The following is a 14,457-nucleotide window of genomic DNA, read 5'->3' as shown; positions in this document are numbered from 1 at the left end:
GCCAGGGCTGCGCCCGTCCCGGAGCGGGGAGCGGGGAGCGGGCACAGCATGGGGGGCAGGCGCGGGCCAGGCCGGGCACGCTCGGGGATCCGGCTCTCCCGGGAACAGCTGGAGGACGGGGATACGGTCACATCTTGACCCCCACGTCCCTCCGATCCTGGTTTTGCGTTGGTTGGCCCAAGACATGAGTTGGTCTCTTTCACCCTTTGGCCCCACAGAGGGGCTGAGTTAGGTGGTCTCGTTAATAGGGAAGATCCGGAAAGGCAGGTAGGCCGGGTCTGATCTGATGGCCCCGGGAAGTGAAACGTCCCTTTTCCAGTGGGAAGGACCAGGGTCGGGTACCTGAATGACTCTGCAGCCTAATAACCGTGGTGATGAAAGACAAAATGCTCCGTTAGGGATTGAGCACCTTAGCCGGTTTTGGTAGGAACCCTTAAGAATTCACCTGGAAGAGGAATCACAAGACAGGGAAGATGAGACGCATCTGTCCTGATGTTTCCAATGTAAAAACCAAGCCACACCAAACTAAACCCCTCCCACAGAAAGCCAGAAAGCAGAGATACTGGCACTGGTATGGGTCTTTTCGGGAAGCAAGAACCGCTGCATTCATTGCATCAGTATTGGTACCCATCTTAGTTGCCTGGGAACAAGGCTTTACCAGCCTTGTTGTCCTTTCTCGGTCTCTACTATAGTTTCTTTCCCCACTCCCCGGCCAGTGCCCTCACCTGCCCCCCCACCCATCACCTAAGCGGGGAACACTGGCTGTCACAGGGTGCACCAGTGCTCTCGGGGGGTGCATGTACACCCCTATGCATCGCTGCTGGCTGTGATTTAAGGAAACTGGAAACCTCATCTCAGGAGACTGCAGTCCATATCTTCTCTCAAAACCATGTGACTTCATTTGGGGAAGTCCCGAGTTGTTTCATAGCCCAAGTTCCCGGGATGTAGTAATCACAGAGCCTGCATTCCCTTCCCAGCTCAGGTGGTCCTTTGCGGGCAAAGTTCAGAGCACTGGTTAACTGCAGCTGGGAAAGGCCCCAGCATTCAGCCAGCCCAACTTCATCTTGGTGCTGGAGAAATGTTCTCTATAGAGCCGGTCTGAAGTACACGAAAAAGTATGAGGAAGCCTCCGGCTGAAAATGGAAATGAAAGAGTGCTCCTCCTACACAGCACGCAGCTTCCCACTTCGCAACATATTATTCAATAGCTTTCCTCTTTTTAATGTCTGGGGGATCTCACCAAAGATGGAAACTCTCCAGCATTCAGCCCTGACCACAGTGTAACACTGATTTACTAATAGGCAGCTGAGGGGACTGGCAGCCAGGAGCTCTCCCACACAAGCCAAGACATGGGCATGGCAAATGACTGTTTGTGTGTGTCTGGAGAAAGATGCTTGTCTTGGCAGAGCAGTTGCCCAAATGCCTCTAGCTCTGTATGAAGCTGGCATAGCTCAGGAGCATGAGCCCCCCAATAGGTCCTTTTTGTATTTAGCTGGTGAGCTGGACGTGGCAGTGTCACTGAGGTCACTGTCACATCTTTGATTTCTATCATGGAGGTCATGATTACAGTATACAGTTACTTAACTGATTATGTCTATCCTGCATGAGTAGCTAGATCAGCGATTCTCAATCAGGGTGCAGTGGCACAGTGGGATGCTTTGAGATCCACACAATAGAAGCACTGTTAGGCATGCAAACACCTACACAGAGATTTAAAATAGGAATCTATAGTGTCAAAGCATTCTGACCTGCTGTGGTCTTGCTCAGTTCTTTGCAACAGATGAATTGCCATGTTATTTTTCTGTAATCAAGAAATGAGAGAAAGCAAAGAACTGGCATTTTCCAAGGGGTGGCTTGAGTCAAAAAGGTTCAGAACCACTGAGCTAAAAGTGATGACTAAACCCTTCTTCATTGGTCCTATTAACAATTCCCTAAAAATCTTTCCCTGTTATATTACATTCAAGGAAGAAATTGGACAAACAGACCTGTTACTTAGAGTCCAAATACCCATTAGCTCTTCTATGGGCAGTTCACTCACTGCCAAACTCAACTAATTTATTGTTTGCATCACCACAACAAACAGCTCCGCCTGTCCCCTTAGCACACTTAAGAGTGTAGATTCTTAAAAACTCCCTGACTTCAGGCAATATCTGAGACTTAGGAGGAAACAAATGGGGAGAATGAACAAGTTTCAGAGAAGGACGTGGCTGGGGTTTTTCTTTTTATTTATTGAAAAAACATTTTCCGTGACACTGCCAAGAGTCAACAAAGCTGAGCCACAGGGAAAAGGAGTCATACAGAAAGCTAATTCCATTATCTCAATGTCCAGCACATACTCATTTGGAGCTATTCCACTGAGTAGCTGTTTATTTGATAAGTCCCTTATCAGTTTACCATTGGAGCAGGCCAGGTCTGCCCACAATCTCTGTTAATAGTATTTGAGCACAGCTGCAGTGAGGATGGGCCTCTATATGTCCTTCCAGAGAAGTCCAGCTCCATTATATCTCCTTTACCTCACGGCTGGCTGCACCTGCCTGTGCATTGAGTTCTACATTTAGATATTTGCCTATATCATAGGGTTGCTGTGCAGACTGGAGCTGCAAAGTATGCCGAACAGGAGAATCGCCGTATGTGCGCGCTAAGGATTATTGCTGGATAGCAACTGCTGTCAAGCTCCTGCATGTTTGTTGCCAGAAAAATCAAACTGTAACCAGATTTCGGAGGAGTTGCTTGCTTCCTTGCTTGCTTTGGCTGAGACCACAGATGTTGTGTTTAATGCTAACCACCACCTCCCACATTTCACTGATGCAGGAGTTTGCAGCCAGGGATTCCTTCATCTTCCACTGACAGACTGTTAAGCATCTGGATGCTATTATAAAGTATGAAATTAAGGTACTGTGAGATCTGAGCACTAAACTTTCTGCTGGAGCCAGGGGATCAATAGTGAAGAATATCTCATTAGCTCATATCCCATGATAAACACTTAGCTTCTACAGTGATGAAGGCCACATAAGTACCAGCCTCCGAAGACAGTTTTATCTATACTTCAGCTTCTAAACATCTGGACTGCAAGGGCAGTTATTGCAAGTAGGCTCTCCATTCTCCACATGCCCTTCAGTACAAGCCAGGACTCCGATTCCTTTCTACCCCCAAATCTCTCTCAGTTTTTGATAATAAAAGGCTTGAGATTAAGTCTGGATCATGTTTAAGGGCCAACACATGGATCTCTTTCCTCTCATTCCTGGAGGTCTGACGCCCACAGACAGCTCCAGTGAAGTCACTGAGAATAGCCCACAAGCAAGAACAGGGGATTCCTATCACCCCTGCCATGGGTTGAACTCTAAAGGACTGGAATCCAGGTTGAGATGAACCCTGTTGCATGTATTCGGTTTCTATTTTCTCTAGCTCCCAGATCTTCTACAGGGTGCAATGTTTTCACACAATTCTCCACCTTTGGCAGCTCTGATCTATAGCTCAAAGGAGAAGAGTAAAATTTTGGTTGCTTTTCATGTGCTGTATCAAATCAATCACACAGGCTGCGTTTGCATGAGGATGATGAAGCAGAAACTTAAAAATGACAGATAAGGGCATTAAAAAAAAAAAATCAATTTGGCCTGCCTACTCTTATTTACTGAGACTCTGCTTCGAGAATGCATAGACAGGACAGTGGGTGAACATAAAGCAGGACATTCTTGGAACTGAAGCAGGGCTTCAAAGTTAAGCCATGTCCTGAAAGCCTAAGTCTGGAAAGTGGGAGACAGTCACCTGCAGCTATCAGTGACACTGCTGGCACCTTCACATCCTACCTTGCTCAAAATATTTTTCTTGGCTATTTAAGAATCAAACTGCAGACTCCGGTTCTAACTGGGGGTCCTGAGCTCTGATTTTATTGGGTTTTTTTTAATCTTAAATAAATTTTATGTTCACTTCAAATGACTCCCAATAACATTTGCATTTGCAAAGGCAGAGCAGAGAAAGAGGGTTACAGAGAAAGCTTGAAACTAATACAGAAAAGAAACCCTGCCAATTTTTAAACTAATTGAAAACAATTCCCACTTCTGATAGGTCCCACTTTGAAAAGCACGTCATGATTTTCTGTTAAAATTCCTTCTAAAATGTGCTGCATAAGTGTTTACCTACTCCCTTAGTGATCTTTATAAGAACCTCTCCAGCAGAAAGAAATGATGAAGGGTGAAACCAACTATACATCAAGTGTCGTCAACTGCAGAAAGTAAATGAGCAGAGATTATAGAAAGTTATATTTTTTTCTAATTTCTGCAAAATCAGTCACTTTTCCAGTGTTACTGATCACAAGCCCTTCTAGAGATGTCTTTTTTTAAGACAGAAATGTGATTTTTCAAGTCAATCCTGCCATCTCTTTAAACAGTTTTCCACTCAAACCTTTTTAAGGTTTCTGTTTCATGTGAAGCACTTCTCTTATCTGCACTGCACCCAAGAACCGGACAGTTTTGATACAGGGGTAGAGTGAGTGATCCAGGTTTTGATGCGAGCTGAAGGGCATTCTGCTATGAGATTTCAAATCACCTTATATGGTAAATAAAAGGAAACCTGCCAAATACAATGGCTGATCTCAATCTATGGCTGTAGATTTACAGAAACACAGCATCTATTCTACCCAAAATACGTTCATTTTTAAGTAGATCTCAAAAGATTTTTCTCTTATGGATTCAGTTAATCAGTGCTGGTTAAGTCACACTCATTCCAAAGCCCAGAACTTTTTGCCCAAATCATGATTATTACTTATAGCTGTGGTAGCACCTAACATGCTGGACTGATGCAGAAATAGGCACAGTGTTTGCCCCAAAGAGCTTACAGTGTCAAAACCTGAGCCTGCAACGATTTACTTTTGTCAGCATACACATGCACAGCCTCACTGAAACCAAGCTGAGGAGGTGAGTCTGTGGGCTGAGTTCCTTGGGGATGTTGACCAGAATAGCTATTGCTGAATAAGCTATTTGGTAATATATCAGAGTATGGCAACTGTTAATTTAGTTTGGTTCCCCTGTACAAAAATGCCAGGTTGGTAACATCAGGACCTAAATCAGCAAACAAAGGAAAAAGAATGAGGTTAAGTGATGTGACACAGAAACACTGTCTAGGAAGTGCTGCAATAGAAATGGGCCATTAAAAGGGAAGGGAGGTAGCAAGTTGTGGAACTGCTGAGGAAGGGAGAGTATGGATAGAAGAACAGAGACTGCTGTGACTTAATGGATCTGCAGTCAGGCCAGCTGTCATTAGCATGACTTGCAAGTGGTAAAAAAGCAGGGGCCACACACCTCAGGTAGGGCTGGTGAAGAGTTTCTGATGGGACATAATGTCTGAAAATGCCAATTCGGAGAAGCTGAAATATGTTGAGGAGAACAGGGCAACACAATCAACATTTTTTATGTGAAATGATTTAAACAAGTTAAAACATGTCAGTCACATTTTACAGTTTCTAATACATAAGATATGTTTGAAGTCAAAACAAGTTATTTCAACAGGGTCCAAATGAAATCTTTTGCAATCTTTTAGCAACAAGCCTGAGATTTTGAGTTGTTTGTCCCAACTGAAGACAAAAGTCAAAACTCAGTCTCTTGACATTGCCCTCAGATGAATCTAATTCTGCTTTTTGACTAGCCCTGTTATCAATACAGAAGACCAGCACAGAGCCCTGGGATGACTGGAGAGGCCAAACATGCAGCCCCTCTTCTGGTTGCTTTGCTAACAGGACAGCTGCAATTCCTTCAGGATGGGAGAGTCACTGATCTGATCAAAGCTCTGTTATGTGCTTCTCTAGCCCAGGGAACGTGCAGAGCGCACCGTGCTCCACACAGTAGTCCCCAGCCCACTTCTCCCAGCACAGAGCTACTCTAAGTTCTGTTAGTGACTGTAATGGAAAAGGGGAGCTCCTCCAGATAATAAAGCTAAAAGCATATACAGCCCATCAGGCTAGCGTAGTTAAAGCATGCCAGTTTCTGTAGCTAATGGTACACAAGGGAAGGATATGGCTAGCTTTACATCTAGCTTTGATCCAGCCCAAGTGTCCTGATGTCCATATACATCTGGCTCAGCCTTCAGCACAAGTCTGGAATGAAGTCGCACACTCGCAAGTCTGAAGCCGCAGCAGGACACCTCAGTGGCTCTACCACTGTATCTCAAGAGGGCACAAAGCTAGGATAAAATCCAAACCCTCCCCCACCCCCCACCATGGATTCTGAGCCAAATGCAACTTTGGCAGATGCAAGGGTGCCACCCCTTCAGGATTGTAGCAGGTTCTTTGCACTAGGGAAGGGCTGCGGAGCTTAGATTTTGGTCCTGTACAACTGAAACCAGGTTTGGTTTCGATTCATCTTCAATTGAATCCAAATGGGATGTACAAACCCTCCCAGCTTTGCCTCACTGCCCCTTTGAACCTAACACAAATATCTGCCATAAATTCCAGGTGTCTAACAGCCTTGTTCTCCAGCTACTCAAAACAGTCTACTTACTGTAAAGGATCAGAAGTGACGGCTGGAAAACTGGCAGCCCAGACCCCAATCAGCATGAGGCATCCTTTCTGTTACAACCTGAATCAATAGGTAGGTGGGTAAATAAACAGAGTGAATTGAATAAACAGAGTTGCCCTCTGACAGCGAGAGGAACACGTTTCAGCAGGCCCTGGACAGACGTGTGACAGCTGACTGACTGTACCAACAGAGCAAATGAAGAGATATCAGCAGGAACTCAGGAGTCAGGACCTGAGTCACTGTTAGTTGGCTTGCTAAGTAAAGGGAGCGGCCGTGTACTGTAACTACATACTGCTCTTACTTCATTCTTTGCACTTAGGTGCATGTTGTAAGATAGGTGTTTAGAATGGACTTCCCCAAAGCCAAATCAGAGGTCAACAGCACTCCAGTTCTGGAGAGGGTCATGGTTTAGGAATAGGACCAGGAACCAGGGCTCTTGGGTTCTGACCCCAGTATGGACAATGCCTTTGGGAATCTAGCACAAGTCATATAGCTCGCACGGTGGGGGCATGAGCTTTAACAAGATATGGAAACAGCACTTTGTTGGTGGAAGGTGCAAGGGGCCCAAGGGGAGTTTAATAATGAAGAAATGCTACATTTCATATGCAAATAGGACTCCTAGTGTATTTAAGCCTGGGGCATGAAACAACCAAGGTAAGGACTTGCTCAGAGCTCACATATAATTTGCATTGAAGATACAACCCCTTCCCACCCTTGGGAACTCCACATGGTGGGGGAGACAGCACTGAGTCCAAAACTGTTTCTAGTGGGGAGAAACATAGCTGCCTTGAAGACAGAGCTGTTCTGTATTGGATGGAGGGTATCAGGACAGAGCAACAGGTTGTAGAGCAGAGAAGAAACCAATTTACATGCTAGGATTCTCCACCCAGGGCATTAGTATGAGATGAGAATGGCTGGACTGCACTCAGCTCAGCCACCCACAGCCACCCCTTTGCTATTGGTACTTATCGAGGCTTTGCCACCTGATTGTCAGAGGTGCTGAGAATCCACATGATCTGTGGGTGTTCCAGCCACTGGGACTGGGTTGCATAAAGCTTCCGTGCCTGTGGGAGTAAATGAGGTCAGAAAGGCTCAGAGGTGGCAAATGAATGGGGCTGTGTGCCTGGGCTGGGAGTCATAATTTAGGAACTGGACTAGAATAGAGGGTGTCAAATGTGGTCACTGTGGCACTCCGCCAACACTGGCCATTTTTTAGTACCCTGTTATTGTAACCCTTTGTGACTTGGGTTCCGAAGGCAGAGAGCGCTTGTTCTCCAGCAGTTCATCCATATGGCTAATGGCAATTGTCCAGAGGCTGATTTACACAGACAGATGAAAGGTCTGAATAGTACTGCTCTTACACTTCCTGGGCAATACCTTACTGCAGTGGACACCCCCTTTAAACCAATGGGACTGTTTGAAAAGTTGGGTGCTACTCAAGGTAAGGGAGGGAGGCAAGGTTTGAACCTCTGAGTAAAGTCCGGGCTAAGTGATAACAATGAGCTGGCAGGTCAGGGGCGTTGTAGTAGGTTGCATACATCTGAAGGGTGGCTTGAGTTCATTAAGGTTGTGCCCAGAGTTAAACAGGAAGAAAGAAACCAAGGGAAACTTAGCTGATGGTTATCAGGGGAAACTTTGAACAGTTTGGAGCCTCCTCACACAGGACATTTCCACCTAGACTGGTGGGTAACTCATTAGTGAATAGACATGAAGGAACAATTCAGGAGCATGAGAGACAAGAACACCAAACAGATCTCTTCCCTGCACAATTTCCAAGGTGCCCTTGCTTTCTCATGCACAGCACCCCCAGCCTGGAGTCTCCCAGTAATACAGGCACCTTTACACTCCTAGAGGTGGAAAAGCAGGCTGGAAAATAATCCAAAGCTATGCGCTCAGGTGGGGGAAGGAGCCAGGCAGACATTACCTCTCAAAGATGGCCTGAGGCGCTTTGTTTCCTAGCAGGGAGGAACCTCGCTTGGATGTCTCTGAAGCAGACAGAAGTGTGTGCATCAGAATGAAAGTAAATGAGGTCTGAATGAGATTAATAGGGATTTAATTGAACTGTAGGAACTGGGACTTTGGTCACGAGCTACTTAAGAGCTGCCTCAAGGGATTGTGCTCCTTGTTCTGGAGGAGCACAAGGATGCATTATTAGTGTAAATGCCACTCAGGGCAGCAATCACTGGTGCTCTGAGAGGAGGGGAGCAGGAGAGGTGGGATTTACCCAAATACAATAGAGGGGCTCCCTAAACCCTCCTAATGAATGCAGATGTGTTTCTTCAAACCACCCACCTGGCCTCTGGAGCAACAGGAAGTCGGGAACAGTAATTTAGCAGAAGGAAGCCTTAGCTCTAGGCTGACTGGCCATTCTCATACTCACTAGGGCTCTCTCCAGAGGCAGAGAGCCGGAGTCAAACTTCTGGATTAATGCCCGTGTCTGAGGGCAAGTAGGAAAATTTCCCTTAAGTAAAAGTGACTTATACCGACCCTCAGGTCTGTTGGGACATTAATGACAAAAGTAGCTCAAGAGATGAGCTTGGGGCTTGAATGAGTTACCACAGATGCAGGATTCCTACTATCCTCTCTCTTCTGGGCTTTTCTACTGAGGTACCAAGTGAGATGGGCACAAGAACCTTGGATACACCACTTATTTTCCTCCAGACCAAAGAGCAGAGACCAAACAGTCCTATCCTTCAGCCACTATTAACCTGGGAGAGATTCAAACTGAGAAGCTCTGGGCAAAAATCCCCATTATCAATCTATTGAGCCATCCAATCCCCTGTGAGTGTCATTAGCAAGTAGTGTTTTCATTATTGCTACCTTCCCTAGAGCTCTCTCAGCAAAAGCATCCCAGAAGAAGCAAATTAATTTAGTCACGGCATCATTTCCCTCCTTGGGGGAGGGTGAAGGCTTATTGTGGGATGGCTTCTTTCTACTTTTCAAAAGGCGTCAAACGCAAACCTACCTAGTGTTTGACTGTATCAATTCAGGAAGCCTTCTTCTCAATCAGATAATTTTTTATGGCCAGCATTATTTATGTCTTTTCTCACTTCCCCAAAGCTAGGGGTTGTTTCCACGCAAAGCTCAAGGGGAGGCAGCAGAATGTTTTTAAACAGACTGTCATTGCAGTTTACTAGTTGTCTGATTATAGTTGTATTTCAAGAGAAGGTAAAATACATTTGGTACAGTTGAGCTCTACACAAAGGTTGGGAAAGGTGACTTGTTACACTAAGGAACTTATTGGAAACTTACCCATTTAAAAACAAATTAAATATCCAGGATTCCTGATTAGAATAATTAAACACCTGTGGATGCTGGTAAAATGAGGGATGGAGGTAGAAGCCTGGGGTTACCATGCCTCCCCTTCCCCCCCTTACCACTATACTGTTTAGCCTCTGCTTTTCTGTTAATTTGCATTCTGCTTTTCTGTTAATTTACATGTTGCAATACTTTGCAATTCTCTTATAACAAGGTAACAGCCCAACTCAAGTCCTGTGGAAAAGTCATGCTTTACTGAGACAGGACCATGAGTGATTGATTGTCCTTATTTCACACTGAATGGCACAACCTGTCCATAACATGTCTGCTAGGACAGCAACAATTATTTTAATTGCCCTCCAGTCTCTGGCCAGGAATAGAGAACAGACTTTCCCAGCCTATCAAACATCATTCTCATTTGTCAGGGGAAAGTTTCATAACCATTTTTTCATGGGAAGAGATCAAACTAGGTATGGAATTGTACTGCGGGGCTGCTGGGAGCTTCAGCATGTCATTCTCTACTCTACGAAGAATTGGTTTTAAAGGGTTCTCCAACCTAGGTTTCAACCAGAGCTCAGTGTGTTCCCAGCAATTGCAGACACCAGAATTCTGGGCAAGCAGAAAAAGCCTGGGGCATTACCTACAGCAGAGCTGGGCAGTGGTCAGAAGTTCAAATCAAATTGGTACTGGGCCCCCCTCACCCACCAAACCGGAAGAGGAACAAGAGGTCCAGCCTGATTCCTCAACACTGGAGTTACAGAGTGAAAATGTGGTGTTTTGCTGATACTGAAAAACGAATGCAGCAAAGCATCTGCTACCTGTTCCCAGGTACTGACCCTGCCATTGGCTGTGGGGCAGACCCCTGGTTTCACTGACTTGACAGAGGTGCTGCCTGGTAGCAGGGATCTGACTCTGATTGCAGGACTGGGGCCTTCAGTGACAAAACACAGCATACTTTGCTCTGGGTGCATTTAAACAGCAGGCTGCCCTTCCACTGACTCACTAGAAATTGAGCATGCAGGGATGGGATGGGAGCTGGCATCAGGAGTCTAGTGCTGCCCTACAGACTTTGCCACCACATCTCAACCTCTCTGTCCCAATCCTGTAAAGTAACCTGTCTAGCCACATATAAATTTAATGTTAAGTGCTTGGCTTCATACTAACACTGGAGAGCAGGAGACTGAAGGAGTGGGGCTACACAGCCGCAGACATCTCCACTGTGCTATGCAGTGATCTTATTGTGCTCTGGATTTTAAAATGCCTCCTCTCCTCAGGGCGAGATGATTGTCAACTTCAGCCCAGATTCACAGAAAGGAGACACGAGATGGTGCCAGGTAAAGCTGGGAGGCAGCTATAAACTCAGCATACTAACTGCATGCCCACGCTGGAGTTTAGAAGGCTAAGGCAGTACTCATCATGCTTTGCTGGCAGAATTTAATGGCATGGTATGGAGAATTCAGGAATGCAGTGGCAATACTCTGAAACTGACATCCCAGGATGGGCATTCCCCAACATGCAGCGTCCTGTCTCTGTCTCCCAAGATTGCTCCTCTAGTACAGCACATCACCCCTCCATCTCCCAGAGTTCAGCAGCCACCAAGTGCCTGCATTCATACAGCCCCTCTGACCACAAACTGCTCTTGTACTTGGTCTCCTCCTCTCATCTGTCTTCATATTTCTTCCAGAGTTCGGAACAGCAGGGGGAGGCGACTGGATTAGCACGGGATTAGGTGTGATACAGCAGAATGATCAGAGGGGCCATGATGGTGGGGAAGAGAAGACTTCCATCCAGAGGAAGCCTGGCCTCAGAGCAGTGTTTAAACAAAGACAATTATTTTTTAAAAGGACATGACAAGCCCATTATTATTAAGCCATAAAATAAACTGGTATATTTTAAATGAGACAACAATACAGGAGGTTACAGAGTTGAGAAGTGGGACATCCCAGAGCCAGTTGATCCCTCAGTCTTTAAAAATATGACAGAAAAAAGCTATCTTTGATAACCAAACACATGCTCCCCTTCCATGGGCCTTCTTCACCTCACACCCCTGCCAGCATGGGGGAGGTGCAAGTGTAAGCTTTCCTTACCCATCACAAGTGAGTTGATCACAGGGCTTATGACCGAGTAACTAGCTGGATGTGTACAGTCCATTTTGCCTGCAAGGAATCAAGCAAAAGAAACCCAACCCTCCCACAACTTGTCAGTTCCCCCTACCCCTGGAAGACATAACATGGCAGGACCAGACACCCATTTAATTGGTTGACCCATGATGTCATCTTCAAGGAAACTTGATTACAGCCAAAACGTTGCCATTAGGCTCCATTCTGAGGCCTTTTATCGCTTTTTCTTAGTTTCCTTCTTGGGTTTCTTGCTCATTTGCTGAGCAGCCACCTTTGGCTTCTTCACCACCTCAGAGCTTTTAGGCTCAAAACCGTCGGAGTCCTACAACAATCAATGAAGAAACAAGCAGTCAGCACTGTTCTACCCATTTGCTTCACATTTCACATCTCAGACAACTCTGGGATCAGGGTGGCTAAGTCACGAGGAACCAACAATTAGCCTAAGGCCTTGCCTAGATGCAGGTCTATACCCACTTCATTCAAATCAGTTGAAAAGTCAATTTAGGGAAATTGGTAAAACCTCTGTGTTAACATACTTATGTTGGCTGGAAACAGTTTCTCTTGGTTTATGCTTGGGCCTGTCCATTTCCTGATGCAAGCTGAACTGAAGCTAGTCAGGTTTCATTTGATTTTAGAAACATCATATTTAGTTAAACTGCAGAAAGTCTGTGTGTAGACATGTTTTGTTATCTCTTAACTCACTCTAACTGAGCAATTCTCAGTCAGGGTGACACAGCAGCCTGGGGTGTTTTGAGATCCTTTCAAGAGTGCTGTGGGGTACCACACAATGTTGGCACTGTTCAGCATGCCAATATGATTCACAAGATAAACCCAGAGATTTCAAATAGGAATTCATACCGTTAAAAACAGTGGGACCTATTGCAGTCCAAGCTCTGTGTGAGAGAAGAATTGCTCTATTATTTTGCTGTAGTAAACCCCCCCCCCCAAAAAAACCACACAAATGAAAATAAAGAGCTGGTATTTTTCTGAGGGATGCCTTGAGTCTGCAAGGTTGAGAACCACTGTTCTAACCTGGAGGACTTTACAGAGGACTCCAAATTGGAAAAATAAAAGATTGATGTAAAGGACAAAAGGAAAAAGAGCAGGGCAAATAAGAAAATTTCAAGTGGGAAGAACAAAATCAGAACTGGCCAATCAGCTCCTTGCAGAAGAGAGGTTTTGCAATGTGAATAGCAGCATCATACATAAGACAACAAACGTCCCCCAAATACGGCAGCAGGAATGTAAAGTTCAGAAGTTCTAATCAAACCACTGATTTAGGAGAAGAGCAAAGCTCTCTGTACCTAGACCAAGAAGGACAACTTACATGTCCCAGTGTTTCTCTGCAGGGGAGATGACAGAGATCATTTCTGCCATGGGAAATAAACTCTAGCCATCCTGTCAAAACACAAGGGAGCAGAGCCAGTCTCATCTGAGGAAGAAGACATGCAGATTGTCTCATTTGTTTAAATGAGGCGGGAAGTAAGTATTCCCAAGCACGGAGGTTTCTATAAATCACCACGTGCCAGCTGCAAAAGGACACAAAAAAAATGGCAGAGAAAGAGGTGATAGCATCGAGCTTTCCAGGAAATGTAGCAGACAATGTAAGGGGAGGGGAGTGAATGACAGCATCCTCTTAATCAATAAGCTCAGTTCAAATGTGTAAGTTCCTGGGCTATTACAATTCACATCTGTGTGGCTTTCCAAGGAAGGCAACTTGGCTGGCTTCCCAAATGATGGAATCTGTGTCTGGGGAGCTGGCAGACAGTGCCGCAATTCTCTGAAGAAATGCAGCAATATGCCATTATTACGCAGGGACACAGAGCTTGTTGCTGCCATAAGATGATCGCTGCTGCCTTCTAATGTTCAAACCAAGGTAGTCTTCCAGACCTGAAACCTCTGTAAATCAGAGAGGCTGTTCTAAATTCTACAGACTCGGGAAGGGAGTGTTGCTCCCATGTCTAAGAGGCGTCCACTCTTGTTTATTATCTTGTAATGTAACCATGTGGGATTTGTCTGCAGCTTCTATGGAAGCGCTGAGGATGTGTGTGGAAAACATCAACCGAGCACAGGCACACCAAGAAAAGGCCTCAAATAGCAATGCTTCTTTGAGCCCTACAGCTCAAGTACAGTGTCTGGCTTTCAGCTTCCTGTTCTAAGGCTAACCCACCATCACTATAGCTAGTTTCTAAGGATCCAGCTATTAAACTCCTCCCTGCCCCAGTATAACAATGTTGAGACACTCAGATTTCTCATGCTACACCTCCTACACGACCACACACTTGCCCACATTACAGGCATCTTCTTTTCTATGTACAAGCTAGATGATTATATTCAATGCCTTACTGAAATTTTCCAGGTTTCACACATGCTAGGTCCATTTAACACTATGCTACAGAGCCCCCTAATGCTTTCAAAACAAGATCCAAAACACATTTTTGGATCTCATCTGTTGCCAGCAGTAAAGATGATCAAACTTTCCATGGAAAGTTGTTACTAGAAATCCCAGCCAGAACCCTACACATCAAGACAAAGGAATATGAAAAATCACCCTACTCTGAAAAGAAGCAG

General features: G+C 45.3%; 1 protein-coding gene across 1 annotated transcript in view; it reads right to left on the bottom strand.

Moving 5' to 3' along the window:
- Window positions 1-11,628: 11,628 nt before the first annotated feature.
- Window positions 11,629-14,457, bottom strand: part of MANBAL (mannosidase beta like) — an 8,846-nt gene continuing 6,017 nt past the window's right edge. The window contains exon 2 of the mRNA XM_019509803.1: window positions 11,629-12,208. Within this exon, the coding sequence (XP_019365348.1) occupies window positions 12,101-12,208 (108 nt within the window). The 3' untranslated portion in view covers window positions 11,629-12,100. The remainder of the gene's footprint in view (window positions 12,209-14,457) is intronic.

The sequence above is a fragment of the Gavialis gangeticus genome, unplaced genomic scaffold (genome assembly GCF_001723915.1).
Source record: "Gavialis gangeticus isolate Ggan-Ray unplaced genomic scaffold, GavGan_comp1, whole genome shotgun sequence".
NCBI classification, from domain to species: domain Eukaryota; kingdom Metazoa; phylum Chordata; order Crocodylia; family Gavialidae; genus Gavialis; species Gavialis gangeticus.
The sequence above is the reverse complement of the archived record's forward strand: the minus strand, read 5'-3'. Positions and strand labels throughout refer to the sequence as shown.